The following is a 23,866-nucleotide window of genomic DNA, read 5'->3' as shown; positions in this document are numbered from 1 at the left end:
CGGCACGAGTATCTTATGCAGATGGTCAGTAGCAGAAGGGCACTTGGATTGCTCCTAATAGACAGAACATGAAGGACACTGACAACTCAGAGACAGACAATGGCCTTATGTGCATGCTGAAATCAGATTGTGTCTCTCAAGTCCACACACCATTCACTGTGCAATCTGTCGACGAGTAAACAAATAGTGCAGGATTCATTCAGTGCAGCCTGGGCCGGGCCTACCCAAAATCAATTCTTGGTCGATACTGCAATACCATCGGGTATGACTATAAAAGAAAAAAAAAAGTATGCGTAAAGCTGTGATTCCAAGAAGCAACCATTTCTACAGAAAACCTTGAAGAATTGGGGATTTATAATATTTTCTGATAATAGAGATTACAAAAGTTAAGTTGTCATTCAAGATTCAAATTACTATCAATACATCTCTTCCTCCCTTCCTCTCCTTCCCCTTCCCCTCCCCCTTCCTGGAGAGGGCCTAAGGAGGACTACAAACTGCATGCCCCTAGCAACTTTGTGGGGCTGAGTATTTGAGCTGCAGATTCTCCTGAACCACACAAGAGTAAGAGACCCTATTCTGCAAATCAGGGAAACTGGAGTTTCCACAATACTGTTCATACATTTGATACTCCTCCCTTTAGCATTTAAGATTGATTTTAAAAATGGTCTTTCTGTACTGAAAACATGTACCTGACTGGTACATGAAACGATGACTGCCTCCTTTCAATACGACTCAGTGTCACAGCTGCTGCATGATGCAGTCAAAAGCTTTCCATTGCCTTGGTGCTGTTCTATGCAGAACATCTCTGGCATCCAGTCACCTAGCACACAGTTCTAGGGAGGAAAGAGCCCCTTGCAGATGGAGGTAGACATTACACTCCTACTCTACTTTAACTTCACCTTCACTACCTGAGAACCAAAGAGTCAGAAAGCAGTCTGGAGAATCAGTGATTTTCCTGTTCTAAAATCTGCAAATTCCCACTTCGTAAGTGAAATCCAGTGATGAAACTATCAGAGTCGGGAAAATGCTGTGACAGCTGTGATTGACCAATGGTCGATGGGTACGAAACCTTCAATACAGACAACAACAGATTCTTTCATTACAAAGGAAGTCAGACTGGATTCTCCAGTCCTGAGATGCACTCTCAGCATTCACATGCATGTCACACACTGAGAAGACTTGATGCTACTATGCACTAAATTCCAGCTAGCACGGGACAGGAGAGTGGAGAGAGATTCCCTAGGCTCTGTTCTCAGCTGAACAATAAAGACGACGCCGTTTAGGACCTGACAGGCAAGCACAGAAGCCTCAGACTTGCAAGGTTCCAATCGTCTTAACCTTATTCTCATTTTAATTATTTTACTTTTACTCTTCATCTAACATTTCACTCTGCTCTTAAGGAACCAGCTTGGAACTTGGTTAGTTAGGCACAAAATTCTCTATTTCTGAAGCCCAGTCAGATTTTTGGGGCCATAGCTGTATATGCCCCTCCACCAGAGCTTCCAAAAACTAAATCACCAAGCAAAGAGCACACATGGAGGGGCCATGGCTCCAGCTGCATATGTAGCGGAGGATGGCCTTGCTGGGCATCAGTGAGAGGAGAGGCCCTTGGTCCTGTGAAGGCTCTATGCCCCAGTGTAGGGGAATGCTGGGCAGGGAGGCAAGAGTGGGTGGGTGGGATAGGGGGAGGGAGGATGGGATGGAGGTTTCTGGAGGGGAAACCAGGGGAAAGGGGATAACATTTGTAATGTAAATAAATAAAATATCCAATTTTTAAAAAGTTAAAAAAAGGGAAGCTAGTAGGAAAGTTAGAGTACCAACACTGGATTTTATCAAATGCCTTTTCAGCATATAGTGGTTTTTATTTTAGAGAATTCCGTACAAAATACTAGTTTGTTATCTGCCTATCTCCCTTACAATATTACATTATTCTTATGTTTCTGATAAATTCTACCAGGTCTTGACATTATCCTTTTAGTATGATCTTTTAGTTCATTATTTAGTACTTTTTTGTATTAATAGTCAAAGTGAAATTTGGTTCTAGTTTTTAAGAGATTTTATTTTTATTGTAAATGTGTATGTGTGTGGGACTGTGCGCATGTGGGGGTCCATGCTATGCACCCCTGATGTGGATGCTAGGACTGAACTCTGGTCCTCTGCAGGAAGAACATGCACTCTTTTTTTTTTTTTTTTTTTTTGACATCGCCATCAAGTTTATTACACATTTTTCAACCTATCAGAAAGACAAACAAATCACCGACAACAGGGGGGTGGGGCCTTGACCTTTTGAGGATTGGAATTTTTTTTCTCCTTTTGCTATGAGGAATAAAACTAAAAATTATGTCACTGAGTAGAAATGAAAGTGGGGAGAAAAATACTTCCCTGGGTAAACAGCTCTTCTGATACTGTACGTGTTGTTTTCCTTAACTGTCACTTTGCAGTTCTCTACATTTTAAAGACACCCCGAGCTGCTTTCAAGAATAAGCCTATCACTTAACACTTAGCCAATCAGGCAGGGTGCCATGTTGATGGAATAGGGATTGGTTTAGGGAACAGGAAAATAAGCCACAGCTTGCAGCCTCTGTCCAAAGGGACTGTGCCTGTGCAACCTTGGGGCACTCCCTCCGTGACTGAGGGGTCCATCAGCAGTGTGCTGGGAAGAGAGAAGGCATCCAATTCAGTCTCTCCCCTGAGTCTGAAGATTCTCCAATGACCCTATGCCTCACACATAAGTCCCATCTCCACATGTCATGTCTCTTTACACCAGACCCCACAGGCCCTGCAGATGCATGCAGAAGGAACATCACCCTATGGTACTCCAGGACTGGCTACCTCTACCAGGAGCAACCTATTACAATTTGGACGATGAAAAAAAGCAATTCCATTTGTTTGTGCAGAAACTGGCCACCAGTGTGCTGGTCCTTACAACCCTGAGCTGAGCTCACTAAAGTCTGGCTCCAATTCTTCTCTGCTCCTTGTTAAAGGCTGGAAGCACCTCCAGGCAAAGTGACAGGGGAAGTATTGGAGTAAAAGGATAAAAAAACCAAAAACCAAAACAAAACCAAAAAACCACAGTTGTGACTTTACCTGCCCATTAGTGCTGAGTTATCCCACAGTTAAGTCAAAGTATGTACCTTGGGAATATGCAAGCCTATGCTTACATCAAACCTGAAAAAGAGCCCATGTGAGTAGGCTACATACTGCTCAAATTGCTTTCTTCCCCACATTTCTGGTACTTTATAAATTAGGGGTCCTCGTTTCTGAGGACCCACGACATACCTAAGTCCAAAAAGGCAGTACCTTCCTCTAAAACAAGGAAGAAGCCTTCTTGGGGGAAGGACTCCATGTTAAATGGAAAGCCTCAGGGAAAGGAAATACCTAAGAGCTGGTTATCACAACAGGCAGGCAAGCCTGAAGCAGCAAATGGTGGTATCTGGCTGGCCTAGGCTTCTGGCAGATAGCAACCTCCTGGGTTCTGCTTTGGAGGAACAAGTCCACTGAGGAGTCAGACTGCAAGGAGTCAAAAGCATTCAGCCTTCTAGGAGGCTGGGGAAATAAACTGTCAATATGTGAGGAGAAAACTGAGAACACTTGTCTTGTCACAAGGTAGTTTCTAAAAACATGCACTCCTACTGCCTGCACCACTCTGCAGCCTGCAGGGCCAGCTGTCTGGGTTTACTGACACAGTGATGCTCCCTTTGGGAGATGGTCTCGGGAGGACTTAACTTTAGCTTTCTTACAATAGTGTTACCCACAGTGAAGGGTGGTAGAATGAAAGGGAATGAGGGTACAGTTGCAGACTGGTCTTAGTCCCGTGTCCTTCAGCACTCAGGAAACACACATCAACACGAAGACAAAAAGTGCCAGCCCACATATGCTGGGTTACAGCCAGGCACGAGGTTACCACTCTAATTTATCACTCAGTCAACTGAACCATGTGCTCAGGCCTCCCCCTCCTCGGCACACTGAAAGGAGAACACCTTCCTTCCTGAGTGGCTTTCGGCTCTCCATTGCCCGTCTAGATGTATGCTAGGGTACTCCATTTCTAAAGAGGCAGGACTTAAACAGTATGTATCACAAAGCTCACATCTTAATGATGAATTGAGATCCCCATACCACAGCAGTAATCAAAAGACTAAGCAAAAGTCCAGATACACTGCTCCTCAGAATATTTGCTTAGTGAATTTATAGCATTTTTTAAAGACATAATGTAAACTAATTTGTCTCAACCTGGAAACCGGAAGTTTATATACTTAATACTGAAGTTTATTAGTTACTAACTACTAGAAACTAGATGGATAATTTTAATTATTGGGGAAAAGATTACTTTCTTAAAAATCCTATGACTCATGTATGAGGTTAAGACTGGGCACATTATCTCTGCACGTAGTAACATGGTAATGCTTTACTATACTGTATCACCCTTTATTTTTAAACATGTGTGGGCATGCCCACATGAGGAGTCCAGAGGTATCAAATGCCTTGGAACTGGAGTTACAGGCAGTCAGGAGTTACCTGGTCTGGGTTCTGGGAATCAAAATTGGGTCTCCAGTCTATTTTCCAAATTTCTAAAATGTGTTTTTATTAGATAAGCTTTCCTTAGACACAAGTCGAAGCTCCCTGTGTTACTAAGTGATCTCATAGCCACTCCTATGTCCCAGAGCAGCAGTTGAGGCTGGCTGGGTACAGCTGACAGCTCACAATCAGAGCTAGCCATATCTCCTATTTAGAGTCACTCAATTTGACATTTCATCTCAAGGGCTAAAGATTAGCAATGTCTCAAGGGCTAAGATGAGTAAGATGAAAAATTCAGTATTCATAAAAATAATAGTTGTTAAGACATAATTTTATTTTTAGTTCAGTAAAATGGTTAACTCAGGAGAAATAGTGGGAAACTTTTTTTTTTGTTTTTGTTTTTCAAGACAGGGTTTCTCTGTATAGCCCTGGCTGTCCTGGAACTCACTTCGTAGTCCAGGCTGGCCTCGAACTCAGAAATCCGCCTGCCTCTGCCTCCCAAGAGCTGGGATTAAAGGCATGCGCCACCACGCCTGGCTGGAAACTTTTGTTATTTAAGTTTGAAAAGACTTTAAAAATTGTTTTTTACAAAGTGACAAGTCAGAACTTGAGTTTGGGATGGGAGTGGTCAGCATAGGGCACTGTGATGGCCATATGTCCCGTCATGAGTGCCTCTTACCTGGTACAAAGTGCCATCCTGAGAGCAGACTTGCGAGGCTGAACAGTTCAGACAGCAAAGCTGCGGAGGAGATGAACCCATCAGATAAGAGGCATCCACAGCGGGACACATTGCAAACTCAAACGTAAGTGCCAACATGAGTAATTTAAATAAACATTGAGGAATGCTAGGGGCTTTTTTTTTTTTTTTTTGGGNGGGGAAATATTTAATAACTTGGTGACCGGTAAATTTTTGTGTTAAGTAACTTTAGCATTCATCTATGAAGGTTTTTTGTTTGTCTTTAATATTCTAAAACTACCAAGATGATATTCTACCTTTTCCACTTCATTTCAGAATGCTAGTTCCTGAGGAATCCTCATCTTTTAGTATAGAGGGTGCCATCATCCTCCCCTCTCAGTGCAGAGGAGGTACCATCCATCCCTCGCCTACCTGTTGCTCAGGTCAGTCTCCCACACAACTCCTCTGAGAGCAGCGCCATTTAAGATCATAGCTCTGAGTGACACGGAACTTCATTCAAACTAAGGGGCTGCTCCATTGCTCTTTGCCTCCATATTGGTCAGGTCAGATTCTCTGCGCTGGTCCACGCCTGATAGAGCAGCCCTGATGAGCTTCTTGAGTGTCTGATGCCCGTGTTTGTAATCTTAATAGCTAGACAACTTATACTTTAAGTTATTCACGTATTTAACACTGCATACTCTTCCAAATGGAAAAAACCGAATGTATAAGTAGGAATTAAACCCATAAAAATATAAGTTTAAGGGCTGGAGAGATGGCTAAGAGCACTGGCTGCTCTTCCAGAGGTCCAGCGTTCAATTCCCAGCAACCACATGGTGGCTCACAACCATCTATAATGGGATCTGATGCCCTCTTCTGGCATGCAGGTGCACATGCAGCTAGAGCACTCATTTATAAAATAAGTAAATAAAAATCTCAAAAACAATATAAGTTTAAATAATGAGGAAAAATTTAACTTCCCAAAGGAGACTTTTTAAGGATATACTTTAGAAGGTTATACATTTTTCACAAGTTTTATCTAACCTACCACATTTTGTCTGACTATGTAATTTGAAAAAAATTATTTAATAAAATTACAGATTTAAGATGGAAAGAAGTGATTTCATTAATTTTACTTCTATTAATTTCTTTGGTATCAGTCAAAACAGATGTGTTTGTTTGCTTTCTTAAGACTGCCAGAGATTGTAAAGCAAGCAATGAGGTCAGGAATGGTGCCGGAGTGTGGCGGAGGCTGCAAGAAGAGGTGGAAACAGCAAGAAGCATCGGGAAAAGGCAGCCAGCTAGACTGAGGGTATTCAACCTACCCATAAGAAGATGGGCAAGTAGAACATGGCCCACAGTGAAGGCTGAGGCTGAGCTCTCACTAAGTGCAAGCGAGTGGACTGTGCTCCCAGGCAGGTTAAAGAGACATTGTCACTTTCTTCTCCTACATTTCTTACACTAGACATCCTGCTACATACTTTAGCTGTAATAGTAATTCTTGCTAAATTTCCTACACAGTACTATCACAATTGTAAGGATTCTGCAAAACAGGAAAAAGAGGGAGGCAGAACACAGTTGGAAGAAAAAAAAGCTACAGTGTATATAGGAAGATGTCAGTGTTCAGAACACAGGAGCACTTTCTAGAAGCCAACAAGAAAAGGCAAATTCATTAACAGTGTAATCAACATGAACACTCAAAAAGGCGTTATATTGCTAATGAGTGTCAAGAAGTCAGAAAATGGGCCCTCTTCTGTGGTATGACTATAACTTATGAAACCTCTTTTGAGGACAACCGACAACTTCTCACAATGTAAAACTTAGTCCACTGTAAAGCCAGCAATCTAGGCAATGGATATGCCACATTTGTAAGGTCCATGTCTTGGAATAGATACAGCACTGCTTGGAATGTTAAAGATTAAACAAAACCTTAATGCCCACCAAAATAGCCAATTAAATCCTGCTAGTCACACAAAGTGAATTGTACCAATCTATTAAAAAGAATAACTTTCAAATATAATTGTTTTTATAATACATATTATCAAATGAGAACAAAGTTGATATCTGTATATATGATTCCATTTCTATCTCAGCAAATGTCTATGCCCACTGGCATGGCGTTATGAAAAGATACTAGACTGATAGGAACATCAGATGACCGAGTTACCCCCTGACTGAAATGTGATTCAGTTCCACACTCTCAACTTGTGGAAGCCACAGAAGAAACCTGGTCACAGATCACATCTTCCAAAATGTTAAACATCAGAGGTGTTCACACAGGTGTGAAGCTTTAGAAGTGAGTCTGTGGCCTATCCCAAGCCAACTGAGTAGCACTGCACTTTGTCACCGTCCCTAGATGATTTGTATTTGCACTAAGACGTAAGAAGTAACTGCTAAATATTTACCCTACTAGTGAACAACAGAGCCACTCCAACATTCAGCAGAGCAATCTTCAAGCAAAAATACTGCTATGAACTATAAAAATATATAGCAGCTATTTGACCAGGTGTTTGTTTTAATTCACAAGGATAAAGATTTAAAAGTAACTTATCATGATGGAGACAAGGTCTAGAAAAAGGCAGAAGCCACTGATGTTCATCTTTTCTAAAAGGGACTAAGATAAAGGGGGAGGTGACAGGGGAAAGCAGAGCACGACCACAGAGGCTGGGCGGTGCAGAGGGACACTCAGGTACTGCAAAACTGAACAGAAACTCTCTTCCCTGACACTGTCCTGAGAGGCAGCAAACAGCATGAGGGAGGGACACAGATATGCAGTGCCCTTGCCTGAGGCCACGGACCAGATGGAGACTCAGGACTACCATTCCTCCAGGGGGAAAGGAATGGAAGCTACCCTGAGTCACAGTCTTGAATGAGTGTAGAAATCACAAGCAAACATCCCACAACATTGATGAAAATGAAAAACTGCAAATTGCCAAAGCAACCCAGAAATACAGCCCAGCACCAACCAGACACTCAAAAGCCCATCTGAGGAAATAGGTAAAGCAATGCAATATAATTTTAAAAATCTACTTTTTGTCTCATTGGCACAAATATACATCATAAAGCAATTTAGAAGGCCTAGCTATTGGCCTTATATAAGACATATTAGGACTTTGAAGAAAATGAACAATTAAAAGGTTTTAGACAGGAGTTTTATAAAAGTTGCATCATGTACAGTTCAGAATAATACCTGTTAAAAAGAGTGTCCAGAAACATCCATAGATGTATGTATATACATATGCATGTGCAGATAATGGCTGCATCTTCAAGCAATGAAGACCAGTTTAGATTGTTCAATTAACTGTATTTCTGGTTAAAAAAAAAGTCTTTGGAATAAACTAGATTCTTAGCCTTGTTATGTGTGAATGAATCAATTCCAAGTAACTAGAATGTTTACTATAACAGTACTAGAATCAAGTAAGAAAACACACAGTAGCTATCAGTGCGGAGCAAACTGAGCTCTAAGGGAGTTAACAACACCAGCAGTAGAGTACTGAATTTGTAGACATCCAGTCTCCTGCTGGTATGGATGGGGTGACCAATCCAAAACTACAGAAAGGGAACACTAGCAAAACACAGGATTAGAGAAAAACAAGCCATCTCTTCAGGCCCCATCTTAAAAACATTTTAATAAAAGTGTATCTCAACCAAAAACCTGAAACTTCAGAAATGTGTGCTCAGAAATTTAACTGCATATAGACTGATTTAATTGGCAATCTGTTAGTAGAAAGCTTATACAAATCAACTCTTTCATGCTTTGACATTAAAATAATTGCAATACTGAGCTTCTTGGCCACGCTTCTAATGAGGCTGAGGCAGGAGAATATTAGTCTCAGGCAATATTATTACTGTATATTATTATTACTGTAGCTAGCCTGTGCTACAGTGAGCTCTAGGCCAGCTTGGGCTAAATAGTAAAATCTTCCTTCAAAAAACACTCCCCCATCCAAACACATGCAAATGAACACTGTGGGCAGTGTTCAGGGGAGCACTTGTGACAGGAGCCCTGGGGAAGGCTTACAGTGAATGACGACCTTAAACCTTTAGGCTGGTCTATCCACAAATGATGGTTTCCAGCACCCACATGCTGAAATGTCCACTGAACTAGCAAAGGAAGCCAAAATTACATTTACTGCAGAAATATTACTGTAGAATTAGAGTACCTGCTTTCTAGCTGTGCAGACTTACCTGTGCAGTGTGCACCTGGCATATGAAACATTAAGAGTTAAATGAAGGCAATATACACATAGCCCTTAAAGCCTATAAACAAGGCACGTTATTATGCAATACAATTATATTAAAACAGATGAATCCAAACATAGTCTGATAGGTTTTTTTTTTTTCAAGGACACACAAGTAGCAAGTGACTGACTGACACCAGAATGTCATTTTCCCTTCTGGATCTTGAGATATTTCTGCTTGTAGCTAGAGTACTGTGCCTCAAAGAGAAGATTTTTTTTATCCATGTAAAAACCCAGATAGGAAAACAACAAAAACCCTCTGATTTAAGAACTCAGGTGTTTTAGTAGTACTAGATCATCACATTTTCTTCTGAAAAAAATAACTACCATATAGCACGAGGATTTTAGGAGGTTTTTCAACAGTTCGATGGATGCTAATATATGTGACGTTAATATACTCTGACCTACTGAAGCATGACTACCCTCATTATTTGTAAATTCTACATTTGTGTGACGTAACAACTCTATGCTATGCTGTATTTCATAATTAACATTTTCATAAGAAAATATAATAAGCCTGGTAGAAATATCAGTGTTTAATGCAGGACATATTGACTACAAGCATTAAACCTGTGGGTGAGCATGAGTGCTCACCACTGCAGCTCTGTAATCAGTCTTCCATGGATTTATCATGCCTCTCTTGTTCCACAGTATGCAGGGTGCCCCACATTTCCTAACACTCCTGCCTCAAGTGGACTCAAGCTTAAGAGTTAACCCAAGCAGAGACATTTAAAACTCCACTTACGGGGGTGTGGGAGTTGATCTTAGGTCTCTCTTGTGAACATTTTCTCCCTCATCACTAAGGCCTAAGGCAGAGTAATCTCCTTCTGGCAGCAGAGACCCCCACTAAATCTCTTTCCTCAAGCCTAACATTGCTCTTTTAGTGATGGATCATGCAATCCCTCCCCGACCCCAGCAGTCCTCCCCCTCCTACTGACTCTTGGATCTGTCCATTCTCCGGGCAGCATGGTCTATCTGGCCCCACTTCCCACTTTCACACTGTAGCTTACACAGGCTTGCAGTACATACCTCCTCTGCTCTAGGCTAGCAGAATCCTGGACATACTTATAGATGGACTTAAAAACTCACCTTCAAAATACATAACACAGACACTGGTCTTGTACTTGAGTGGATTTTTAAGTGCTGGAGAATAAAGAGGAACTCATTTCTTCTCTTTCCCAAACTAATGCTTCTAATTTCTTATGTTCCTAAATAATATTGTTCAATATGAATTATATAATAAACTATAACTATATATACACATAGGTAAATATAAAAGCGATTTACATTTTCTCCTCGTAGTCGCCATCTTGTCATATAGATGAATTCCATAGTATGATCCTTTCCCATAATTTCACCATTGCACAGCACATCCAACTTTAAAAAATAATGAAAATATATTAATGCAGAGAAAATGTGAATTTAGACATTTTTATAAATTTTCACATTTTAAAAGATCCAACATAAAAGTACCAATTTTATAAGAACACTGAATATTTTTATTAAACCCATGTTGCCACCGACTGTCAAAAGTTCAGATGCAACATGAAACAGCATTTATACTGTACCACACATCTGTATCTCAAGTTGATACACAATTTATAAGTGCAATGCCGTCTTGATTCCTGTTTCTTCTACAACTCTCCAGGTTTTAGACATATGTAGGGGCCACTCTTACTGAATGGGAAGGAAGTGTAGTCAGCTCATTCCAAACCCACATCTCGGAATCCTCTGACGTTCCCAAGATGAACCTTGGGAGTTTTACCTTCTCCTTAGTTTGGGATCAAAGAAATGGGGCATTATAACTATGGCACAGATCTATGTGTTCAGGGCTATCTGGCCTCTCTGATGTGCTTGTGGACACGTGTGTGAAATGTTAAACAAACTGTACTGCAAAGTCTCCCTTTGTTCCAGGCTTTAGGAAACCAACCCTAAAGCTTCAAAAGGCCACAAAGACTTTGTCTATGGCTCATTAATCCAACAAAGCAAACATAAAGGATGCTGTATCAAAGATTCCGATAAATCAGTCCTCGAGTTTCTAGTTAAAAGAAACTGGTTCAGACTTTACTTCAAGGGTGGAGGGGAAAGTGAGTTTTAAATACATCTGTAGCTACCTAGACATAGATTATAATTTTGAACTTGAAGTCTAACACAAAATATAGTGCCAATTATATCAGATATATTAACTATTGATATTTTAATAATTTATGGCGATATATAAACTTTTAAATTTTCAGTTATTTTATTAACTATTAAAAGTAGACAACTCTTTTTTCCTCTTGCTTGTAAAACAAGTCCATAAGCAGAGCTGTTATAAGCAGAGCTGTTAAGGCGCAGTTACTAATCAGTCATTCACAACATAAGCACCCAGTCCCAGTGAGCAATGCTGGGAAGAACACTTCACTAAGTCCCACTCCTGTGCACTGGGCAGCAGAATAATGGGAGACCAATCTATCTCTCATAAATAAAGCAAGGGACAAGTTCTTTGGGATAGACAGGAATTGTGTAAAAGGACCATAGTACATGGCAGAAGTAAGACAGAGCACTGTTTTCTTAGCTCTGGTAACTTTCCGAAGACAAGAAAATTAACTTAGCAAACCAGATTTTAAAGTAAAACTATGCATGGTATTTTTGAAAGAAAAAAACAAAGAAACCATACAGTACAAAATGTCTATTTTTCACTAGAGATGCTATCTAGAAATTATCTTTTATGTAAGTTTACCAAATACAGTGGGCTCTGACACTTTCAGTTTTTTCCTAATACAAAAGTATACCTGGAATTTTTAAAATGCTTTATTGATTTTTATTTTTTGAGCATTGGTGTTTTGCCTGTGTGAAGGTGCCAAATTGCTTGGAGCTGAACTACAGTCAGTTGTGAGCTACCATGTGGGTGTTGGGAATTGAACCCCAGTCACCTGGAAGAGGAGCTAGTACTGTTAACCACAGAGCCATCTCTCCAGTCCTGTAACTAAAATTGTTTAAAAACTGTAGACCCGTGCCGGGCGTGGTGGTGCACGCCTTTAATCCCAGCACTTGGGAGGCAGAGGCAGGCAGATTTCTGAGTTCAAGGTCAGTCTGGTCTACAAAGTGAGTTCCAGGACAGCCAGCGCTATACAGAGAAACCCTGTCTCGAAAAACCAAAACCAAAACCAAAACCAAAAATAATTAAATAAATCCTTTAGTTACAAAGGCATCAATGTGATTTACTTGGGGTACCTTGCTATAAAATGTTACATAAATTTTACATTCCAAAAATTAATTTTTAAACATGAAAATAAACATTTTCTATAAAAATTAGTTTGAGTATATTCTTACTCTACTTCCTTTGCTAGAATTTTGCTATAGATCAGAATCATCAAATTCACAATTAGATATGATTTTACGTACCTCATAAGAACTTGGAAGTTTTAGTTTTAAACTTAGAAACTTTTTAATAGTTCCTACAGTAACTCGCGTAGAACAGCGAATAAATTTCTTCATGAGACCCTAAAGGAAACAAATGACAAATTAAAGACTTTCACTTGTTTTTGCTAAAACCTTCAACCCTTCTGGCATGGAGGCATATTCTTGTAATCCCAGCATTCAGAAGGAGGAGGCAGGATCTGAGTTTGATTCTGCCTGGGTTGCAAAGTGAGACAGTCTCATTAGACCACCCCAAACCAACTAAGCCAAACCCAACCCAACCCATCTACACTAAACCAAAGCCAAAGGCATGATTTTCACTATATATTTTGAGTATTTTCTAAATGTAAAGCAAAAATGTTCAATCCTCATAAGCAAAATGTTCCTAATTATAGCCTATTATTTACATGACATTCTTCAAGAATATCATTCTAGTGTGTGAATTAGCAAAACCCTGTCAAGTAGGCAATCTGTCTTTCTCTAACATGTTTTTTTTTTTTCTATAAAGAAAGCAGAGTTTAAGTAAAAGGACACAAAATATTTTGTTAAATGACGTTCTGAAAGCAGGAGGCACTTGAGTATAATGGAGAACTAAAAATAACTTCAGAGACAGAAGCAGTTTGACATTAGACTTGGGAGAGTTCTGGATACTGCATCTGCTCCATCCACAGCCGCCTGAGTACTGCAAGCTATACAGCGTGGGCTCTGGGTTGAGGAAAACACTCCCCAGGGACAGGCTACCGAACATTACTGTACATCACTAAGTTCTGTATGCCTGGATGTGTCTCTTGTTTTACATGAAGAGTGCTACTGATTCACTCTTGAAGCTTGAACAAAGCCCCCCACCCCAGGTGATCTGTACTGCCTCCCACAAGTTATTAATAATTCAGAGTTGTCAAAATAGTTAAGGGAACATTTTTAGGGCATGACAAAAGAGTGTTTCTAGAATTCATAATTCAAACGACTGACACAAACCTAACAAAATTCCAATCTGTATTATGTAAAAGTTGATTTGTAAATACTTAGAAAATAGAAACAATGAGCACTTTCTCCAGGAATATTTTATAATGGAACCAAATGAAACTTGCACTGCTTCCTGGCTGTGTGCACCTGAGAACTATGGTAGAGCCAGCTACAAAGAGGGCAACGACGGTCGGGGGCTGGGTAGAAGACAGGATGGTGGAGAGGAAGTAGGAGCAGAGCTTCTCATTCTTTCTTTCCTGACATATGGAAAATGGAAGCACTGTGATACACACCGGGGGCTCACAGAGACTGCCGGGAGAATCTGTGTCTAACCCTCCTTGCTCAGCTGTCTGGAAAGGATCAGTATTTCTGGTATATCTGCATATCAGAAGATATACTGCATAGATACAACTCAATGATTCTTCAGTTTTGTGTTTAGTATTATGCTTTAATCTCTACCAATCAGAGCAATTACAAGCATGATTTTAACTTCTTAAATTGAAATACAACACCATAAAGTCACTGTCTAAAATGAACAATTTAGTAGTTTTTATAAAGTTGTTCAACAATTACAATATCCAATTCCAAAATTTTCTTTTCCTCCAAAGAAATCCTTTACACATGAGCAGTTAGCAGTTACTTCATATTCCTGCTCCGACAAGCCATCTAGCAACTACTCATGTGCTGCAAGTGACAGGTCTTTTTCTTACTAGTTATATTATTACCACATACTGAACTCATTTCCTTACTATAGTCAAATATATTCACTGCTGCAAGATGCTGATTAAATGAAAATCTAAGTTAAAATGATTTGTTTTTAATTTCCCAATATAAAGTACCATTATTAGTAATATAATAGCAAAGAAATTCAACCCAAAAGAGCTATAGATTAGCATAGATGAAGAAAATTAGAAACAAAAAATAAAGATGAACTTGTGCATAAAACAAATACAGAGAAAACCAACACCCTCAATGACTAATAAGAGCTTGGACAAAGTGACAAAAGACTACTTAAGAACTAAAGTAGTAAATATTTATATGAAAGCTGCTGCCAACTCAAAAACCACGACACACTAGATATTCAAACACCAAGGAAAATAAACCCCTGAGACAGCAGTGAGCTTTTAGAGCAATGTTTAGGAGACAGGATGAAGAACAGGGATTATGTAGAACATAGTAGAAGTCTTTAAGGAGTTTATCCACTCATAGACACTTGATAACACAGCTTTACTTCAAAACCTACTCTTCTATTAATAAAATATGTTAGCCATGCCATGAGGCGTAGAGAGTTTTAAATACAAGCAGAAGACTACACAACATGATTTAGGTTAGGCCTGGAGAGAAGCCTCAGCAGTAAAAGCACCAGCAGGCACCCACAGGGCAGCTCACAGCCACCTGTGCTTCCTTCCAGGGGTTCCCACACCCTCTGCTGCCTTCCACTGTCATCATCACGCATATGCATGATGCACAGGCATACATGCAGGTAAAATTAACCTCTAAAAATAATAAGTTTATAGATAATTAATAAAATGGTTGGAGACACAGCTTAAATCATCGGTCTGAGTTTTGGCTGCTGCATTATAAAAATTAGCCACTAGATGGTGGCACTGGCCTGGGAGAGCTGGGCTGGGAGGACAAGCTACCAGGAAAGCAACACTGGCTATTCCCAGATTTGGAATTTCAGAGAATGGTATTCAACTGCATTACATCAACAACAACAACAACAACAACAACGGTAAAAGAAATGAATTCTGCCCACTCACCTTCACTACGTTGTCCCCCGACTGCCCATTATTTCGTAAACAGTCCAGACAGATAGCAATTTGCGGGTCACTTCTATGATAGTCTTTATCATCTTGGTTTTCATCACCGTCCTCATCTGCTTTAGACTTGTCAACCTTCGAAATATCATCTGTATAATTGAAGCAAGACTCATGTAACTCAAAGTTTAAAGTCAAGCAATAATATGGCACTCACCAAAGCAATAGCCAACCTAAAATATTTCATAACCTCTTTGAAGACTGACTGAAAATATCAATACTTTCTGAAACCCTTCAACAAAGTCAACAATGGAAAGAATATCCATCAGAGGCCATCAGAAACTTAAAACAGCGTAAGATTTCTAGACTTTTTTTATATCCTGGTTTATGAATTTTATCTTCCTTTTCCTATTTGATCCTTTCAAAATATTATTGGATTTGGCCTTTAATTTGGGGTGAGTTTCACTGAGCTTCATGTTTGGTTTATAAAAGACAGCGTCTGTACATGGGTTTAGTGTAAATGTGGGAAAAGAAAGAGCCGTCTTCTCACCTTTGTAACAAACAGAGCAAGACTCTGGATTAAGAAATATTCTAGATTAGCTATATTTGAACAAAAAAGTGGTTAGGACACTTTAGAAGGCAAATAGGATACAAAATTCTTCCTAATTCAATAAAAGATGTGTTCAAATTAAAACTAAGTTGGTATCCTAAAAGTTCTCAAAACTTGAAATTATTTATAAAACCAACTACAGAAAAAATAATTTTAAAAATACGCGTTGTAGCCATTTAACATGTTAAAATTCCATTAAGAAAATTTGAATATATTTCCTATAACAAAATTTATTTATAATGTTACATGATACAACTGTATCGATTGACGTATTTATGGAATAGCTTGGACAACGCGTTAGACGTGCAGTGTGCTTAGTCTGAGGTAACAATAACACGATTAAAGGGCATAACGAGTGAACAGGAAATACCCCCACCATAGGCTCATGTGCTTGAATGGTGGTGCTGTCTCGGAGGTTACGAAGCCTTTATGAGGTGGAGCCTCGCTGGAGGAAGTGGGTCACTGGGAGTGGGTCTTGAGGTTTTACTGCCCAGCTCCACTTCCTGGTCTCTTCTTTGTGACAATGGATTCAAAGTGACCAGGAGCCTCCTGCTCTTGCTCCCATGCCTTCCCTGTCATAACAGCATCCCTGAACTGTCAGTCACAGAGTAATCAACTTCCTTTCTCCTTCCCTATCCATCTCCTCCTGGCTGCTTCTTGTCAAATATACAAAGAGTTGCCATTCTCATCATTATGGTGCTAGGGCCCAGGAAAAGGTAAAAGGGCAAGTGCAGGGTGAGGGGTAAATGAAATCCACAACTATGTAAGATTCAGGACTGTTTTAGATGGAATCTATCTGCCTAGGCCAAATATGAAAAGTCAGCTAACCAAGAAGTACATTTACCTACCAATGAGAGGCTGGTCCTTGTTCTAGATAGTAAAAGATTTACACTGCACCTAACAAAAGTGCAGAAATGGCTCCCCTTCCCATCCTCATTACATAGAACCCATGTACAGACACTGTCTTTTATGAACCAAACACCTACATCAATGAAAAGCCTTCCCCTCTACAAGTTAAGTCTAACTATTGAAGCCATTCCGCACCCATCTTAAATGGCACTGATTTTATGAGACTTTATAACTCAAAAACTCCTATGTGAACTGAGAGACTAAGTTCACATATGCACAGAGGCCACTTTGATTTTAGAATCCTGAATGAAGTCTGTGTGTAAAAACATGAGGAATGATATTACTTTATAGCTAAAGCCACTTTGTATGTCCATGCATACACATGCATGCATGTATGGCCAGTAATACACTCCACTCTGCTGAGACTGTTGTTGTTACTGTGTGTAAATGCATGTGTGCACGGATGTGCATGTGTGCATGGAGGCCAGGAGTCAGTCAATCTTGGATGTTCTTCCTCAATGCTATCGACCCTGTATTTTTGAGGTGGGGTTTCTCACTGGCCTGGAACTCAACTATTAGGCTGGGCTGGCTGACCAGCAAGCCCCAGAGACCGGCCTCTCTCTGCCTTCCCAGTGCTTACATAAAAACCGTGTGTGCAGATACACATGTGGATGTCAGAGACAAATCTCTGAAGTCAGTTTTCTTTTGTCATCCTGAGGGACTGAGGGACCAAAGAGTCTGTGCAAACACTTGTACCCACTGAGCATCTCGCTGGCCCACGTCTCTTTGTACATGACTTCTGGGGATTAAACTCAGGCCCTCGTGCTTTTGAGGCAAGCATTTCACCCAATGTGCACTCCAGCTCTCTCGCTCTCTCTCCTCCCCCTCTTCCCCCTCTCTCTGTCCATCCATCTCCCTCCCAGCCCTGCTGAAATTATTATTACCTGGGTCTCCGAGTAGAAACTTGGACACTGGGCCTGGTGACAGGAACATCTTGATGAGTACACAGAGACACTTGCTGACAGACCCAAGACCTAAGCCTGAACCACTGTTCCTACCTGTGTTCCCTTCAGAGCGTCAGAGCACAACAAATCCTGACCTAGCTCTCAGCCACACTCCACCTTTGTCCCTATTAAAGTGGCGTTATAAGTGAGGTAAAACTGAGATGCTCTCAGGATCGAGGTGCATACTAAGCCTGTTTCTTACCTCAGACGTTTTCCTGTCTTGAGACTATGGCTAGTATTATCTATTCCGTTTTCTCCTTCCTTTTCTCCCCAAAGTCCAATGTCCTCTTTCCAATTACCTTCAAGGAGTCATGCAGTTCTGCATAGATTCAGATAAACTCTCATGCAGGGCTGCATGAGTCTTGCACAGGAAAACTTTGAGTGTGGAAAGACATTACTCCACCAATATAACAGAAAGCAGAACAACGAGAGAAGCTGTCAGACAGTTACCTTGCCCATTTTCTTGAGGTTTATTTTTCTTCCAAAATTCCAACTCACGCTGAAGTTCTTCTAATTTGAAGGAAAAAAAATATGAAAACCATAGGAACATGAACTCTTTAATGGAAATACAAAACCCTAGTCCGTAGAACCCAAAGGGAACTTACGTTCTCGTAGTCCAGGCACTAATTTAAAGATAATTTCCTCCAACGTGTTATCCAGCCTGCAGAGGGTAGGCAGTGGGGATAAACAATGATGATATCAAAACCCAATATGCAAACAGTTTGTGATTTCTTACACATATTAGGAAACACAGGCAGACGATTTGAGTGTATTCACTACACTACTGTTGCCTGCCAACAAAGCACACTTACTTCAACAAGCCTTCCTCTGGTGGTATTCTTCTTCTTTTTTTTTTTTTTTTTTCCTGAGACAGGGTTTCTCTGTATATCCCTGGCTGTCCTGGAACTCACTTTGTAGACCAGGCTGGCCTTGAACTCAGAAATCCGCCTGCCTCTGCCTCCCAAGTGCTGGGATTAAAGGTGTGCGTCACCACGGCCTGGCCTCTGGTAGTATTCTAATGTGGAAAAATAGTCCCAAAGTTCCCAGCCTTCTGTAGATGTACACTTTGTGCCTTTGCCATTCTTCTCTTGTTTAAAAAGTAGATCCCAGATCTGGGAGAACTCCCAATTCCAAGAATAAGAACTACCCTGGAAAACTGCTTAGACCAAAAAGAGTGTTGGACAAATGATACTGAGCTTGGGCCTAGCCTTAGGGGGCACTGCACTTCTTCCTGTGCTCCATGTAGAGCAGCAGAGGAGGGCCTACATCACTCCAGGGCCAGTCCATCCCAACACATGGCGGGACACCGTAGTCAATTCAAGTTGCAGGAGTGAGCAGAGCTAACTGAGGGCAGACTGCTCATTAACCCACTCCAAGGGTGAAGAGCGAGGGATGCCTGCCTGCCAGGAAGCATTAATTTTGGTGTGCTTTGTCATGCAGCAACAGCTAACATTCTCACTCTTCAAATCCCAACAAGAATTTGTCTTCTTTTCTAAAATCAAATGCTCCCCATTTCCTTCTCTGAGGAATTCAGGCAGTGTGACCATTCTAGATCCATAGACAAAAGTGCACTCATCTCAGTATTCTTATTTTCTGTTCCTGGCTTTGTTTCCTCAGCCCATTCCTTTGCTTTTCTACAACACCTGTTCTTGCTTCAGCTTGGTCCTGCTAACAACATTCTTCTTCTCTGACATCAAACATCTAAAGGGGCAAAATCTTTTCCTTAAGTGTCTTGTAAAGCTATTTCTGGAGGTGGAAAGATGGCTCAGCAGTTAAGAATACTTGCGGCTCTTGCAGCAGACTGGAGATCAGTTCCCAACACAGAAGTGGATGGCTCACAACTGCCTATAACTTTGGCTCCAGATCTAATGCCTTTCTCTGGATTCTGCACATACCTGTTGTAGACACACATATGGATATACACAGACACTTTGTTTCCTAATCTTCTTTCAACCTGAATTTTTTTGAAAAGCATAGTTTGTTATGTTTGTTATATACTGTTATTGCTTTTACCTTCCTAAACTCCCTATTAATTAGTCCCTAGGACCAGGATAGTTTATCAGCAATCTGACAGCATGGTGTAACACTTGTGCTCTGAAATTCCCTTCCCTCATTTTAATTTTTTGCCCTGTCTATGTGCCTACATATTTTTTATCCAACTGAATTCAGACCCCAGTGTTGGGGAGCAGGTCCCAGGTCTCCTCACAGATATCAGATCTGGATGGTCAAGCTCTTCATAGAAACCTCACTGTGTAGGACTATCTAATACATGTCTTCCCGTAGCTTCAGACCAGCTGTGTGTAGTCTGCATATAGTAAGACAATGGAGTGTATTGTTTGGGGAATAATGGCAATTAAATGTTCAGTACAGAAGCAATTTTTCTTGCAAATATATCTGATGGATGGTTGGCCAAATTCACTGGAGGCAGAACCCAGAGATGGAGGGCTGAGTGCTTCCTGCTGCTCTCCTTACTCCACTTTCCTTCAGTTTCCCATGAGCCATATTTCCAGGGTCCTCATCTGACTTTGTAGCTTGAAACTCAAGTGTTACCTCACACCTTACCTCTAGTTCTCTATTTTTCTAAGAGATGCTAAACAACGCAGCCATCTCCTTTTGCCCATTTATGTCAAGACTGTCTCATCAAACCCTCCAGAATGGCACAGAACAGCCCTCACTGCCTCACTCTCTACAAGTTTTAAATGGAACCATATTCCCAAATAGGCTCACAGTGAAAGCACCGACTCCTTCCTTTCACCAGCCTTATGAGAACTACTTCAGTCTGTCTCCATCTCTGCCTTCTTAATCACCCCACACCATCCTTCCTTCTTTGGTCCCATCACCTGCCAATCTCTTTTTTTTTCCCAGCACACATTTTTTTTTTCCTACTATTACCTTCCTGATAATTTTAATACCTTTATCCAACATAGTTCACCTCCTTCTGAAAATAACTGAAGTCATTCTGAGAATCCCAAGAGAAAGTTGCCATTCTAATTGCAGATACATTTCCTAAATATTATGTAATCTTATTTAAAACTTTTATTAAAGGATTTAAAAATGAAATAAAATGCTTTAAAAAGACTTTAAATGCCTAAGACCTAAAATATGTTCAAATAGCATAATAAATGATAAATATTTCAAATGTATATAATTAATTAAAATCAGATAACATATATTTCTTTACCTTAACATTTCTAATGGATTTGTTTCATGAACTTGGTTGCCACACCTTGGACAATCATTGCTGTCTTCAAAGTGCTGGACAATACAGGTCTTACAGACTAGGAAGAGATAAAAGGTTAAAATTACAAACTTCTAGAATTACACAACCAAAATCAGAGCCCACTGCCATAATATCAAAAGAAAATCCCACTTTACTTTTTGTTTCTATTAATATAATTATAAACTAAATATACTCTACTCATTTAAAATGTGTATTTTACAGAAATGGGTCTTTCTTACTTAAAAAGTAGGACAGAGAAAAGTAAAAATTGTTAATTTTGCTTTTATTTATTTAATTCTTTGCTAATAGTTTATTTGAATGAAATACAAACAGTTCTCAGTAAAACTTGAGGGGCTGGACGTTTAGCTCAGTGGTGAAGTCTATTGTCTGTGAGGCCCCAGGGTTAATCTACAGCCCAGGAAAAACAAAACCCTTCAGAGTTTTCAACATGTTTGGATTGCTTATACCAACATTTATACCACCAGGGTGGCTCCCAGGACAAAGCAGCAGTTACCATAGAATTTCTTGTCTTTAACAAACAAGGTGAACTTGTGATCACAGGTGCCACAGTGGCACAAAGGCACAAGAGGTGAACTGGAGATGACTGAGAAGTGGACAAGGGTGACTAGAAGTTAAATAAAGATCAGAAGGTCAGAGCCATATGGCAACACAGCCCACACTTCTTCTCAGCAGTCCTAACCTCTGTGGTCATGAGTTCCTTCTATCTTTACCTAAGCTTCTGTTACCTTGTAAGCCAACTGCTCTGCCCAAATTTGTCTTATACAACATCTCAACACCTGAACTGCAATCCGATCCCTATCCCAAGAACTCCCCTTCCCATAGTATTTCTTTATGTATTTTCACATCTTCTCTGGACTTGCTTCCCTTCCTTTTATAATCGGACTCCAAGCTACCCTCTTTCTTTTCTTTATATCCCACATGCTCTAACAGAAGAAGTTTATCTAAATAACTGGTCAAGAGCAAACACTAAGATTCCTACCACTGAGATTAGGTCTGAAAACTCAGCATATCATACATACTACAGAGAACACTGCCAGGCATTTAATTTTTAAATTACTTGGTAAATATGGGAAATAACATCACTTATTTTACTTAATTGCTCGTTTACTCAATGAACTGAATGCATTACACTGGGAGCTGGCAATGCAGGAATGAATGGCATAAAGTCCCCATGAGTGTGTTTTATGCTTAGAAAGGCATGCAAATTTTAGTTAATGATAAGTGGTAGCCTTATCTCCCCTCCTCTTAAGAAGGTAGAGACAAAGCCCCGTGTCTGGCAGTTGTATAGATGCAATGATCAGGGTAGGCTTCGAAAGAAGTTGAAATCAACAGGTCTGTCTGTGTCCTTTGATGAAGTCCCATATATTTCTCTTTAGTCCAAATGTTGTAACCTACTCTCTATAATTCTCCTGAAATCTAGGTGAAAGACAACATCAGAAGGCATGTTTTAAAACTAAGATAATACAAGTTTGTCAACTATAAACTAGAGACGTATCTGTTTTGTTCTTCATAATATACTGATCCCTAAAGAGTTTATTTAAAAAATTGTTTGTTTGATACAAGCCCAGGCTGGTTCTGAGTTTACTATTTTACATCCTCCTGTTTCCATCTCTCAAGTACCTGGGATTACAGGTAAGCACCACACCTAGATTCCAAAAGGGTTCTCAAATGGTTGTTCAAAAGTCAAAATTAATCTCTTAGATTGCCTTGTTAAGCCACACTGGAACAGAAAACAGAGAGACAGAATTCCTTTAGAAAATTCCTGGTATGTGCTCTTTCCCCAGAGTCATTAGCTAGTTCTGAAATTTAAGACAGATAAGAAACAGGAGTAAAGGGTTTTAACAAAGCCCGATACTGCTAATCTTGACTTGGAGCTCTGATTCTTGTGGTTCACTCAACAAACTCAGCAATCCATGGTTGTCTACCTGTTGACCAAACACAGGTACACAGCATGCCCACAGCAAATCCTCATTAGAGCAGCCAAGACTCTGAAGGTTAGACCTTACCCTCTCAGGGATACCAATTCCAATCTAAGGTATCTAATCAAAGAGATGTCAGGCTGAAGCATCGAAGGCACACAAAGTTCTAAAAGTAAGATGTGTGTGTTGCTTATCGACAGAGCAGCACCAGTACTCAGAAGCTGATGAGGAATACTCATCCAAAATCTAGATCTGGACTGTTCAAAATGATAGTCACTGGCCACATGCTGTTATTGAGCACTTGAAATGTAGTTAATTTGAGATGTGCTATAATTATAAATACACCTTAGATTTAAAACATTTAATATAAAAATAACCAATAATTTTTATGATATACATTGGAATGACAGGGTTTGTTTGTTTGTTTGTTTTTAAGATATACCGGGTTCACTACTAACCTTGTTCCTTTTCAATATGACCATAAGATACTCTGTGCAGATGGATGTGCTATCTGCATGTACCTCTGTGCACCTCAGAGGCCAGAGGAAGGCATAAGATGCCCTGGACCTAGAGTTATAGATGGTTGGGAGCCACCATGACAGTGTAATCAATAGAATATGGCGTCCCCTGCCTCCAGAAGAGCAGCCTTAAGCACTGAGCTATCTCTCCAGCCCTCTACAAATACTAGA

General features: G+C 40.2%; 1 protein-coding gene across 4 annotated transcripts in view; it reads right to left on the bottom strand.

The window, feature by feature from the left end:
- Nucleotides 1-23,866, bottom strand: part of LOC110285462 (polycomb group RING finger protein 5) — a 107,318-nt gene continuing 83,452 nt past the window's right edge. For 3 of the 4 annotated variants that reach the window (XM_021151646.2, XM_021151645.1, XM_029472859.1), the window contains exons 3-10: nucleotides 21,199-21,295; nucleotides 18,623-18,678; nucleotides 18,468-18,527; nucleotides 15,558-15,706; nucleotides 12,817-12,915; nucleotides 10,717-10,806; nucleotides 5,195-5,254; nucleotides 1-268 (exon numbers count right to left, since the gene is read on the bottom strand). In XM_021151646.2, coding sequence (XP_021007305.1) covers nucleotides 221-268; nucleotides 5,195-5,254; nucleotides 10,717-10,806; nucleotides 12,817-12,915; nucleotides 15,558-15,706; nucleotides 18,468-18,527; nucleotides 18,623-18,678; nucleotides 21,199-21,295 — 659 coding nt within the window. In that variant the 3' untranslated portion in view covers nucleotides 1-220. The remainder of the gene's footprint in view (nucleotides 269-5,194; nucleotides 5,255-10,716; nucleotides 10,807-12,816; nucleotides 12,916-15,557; nucleotides 15,707-18,467; nucleotides 18,528-18,622; nucleotides 18,679-21,198; nucleotides 21,296-23,866) is intronic. The other variant, XM_021151649.2, reaches the window with a different exon arrangement.

The sequence above is a fragment of the Mus caroli genome, chromosome 19 (genome assembly GCF_900094665.2).
Source record: "Mus caroli chromosome 19, CAROLI_EIJ_v1.1, whole genome shotgun sequence".
Classification (NCBI taxonomy): domain Eukaryota; kingdom Metazoa; phylum Chordata; class Mammalia; order Rodentia; family Muridae; genus Mus; species Mus caroli.
This window is presented reverse-complemented; position numbering and strand designations above follow the sequence as displayed.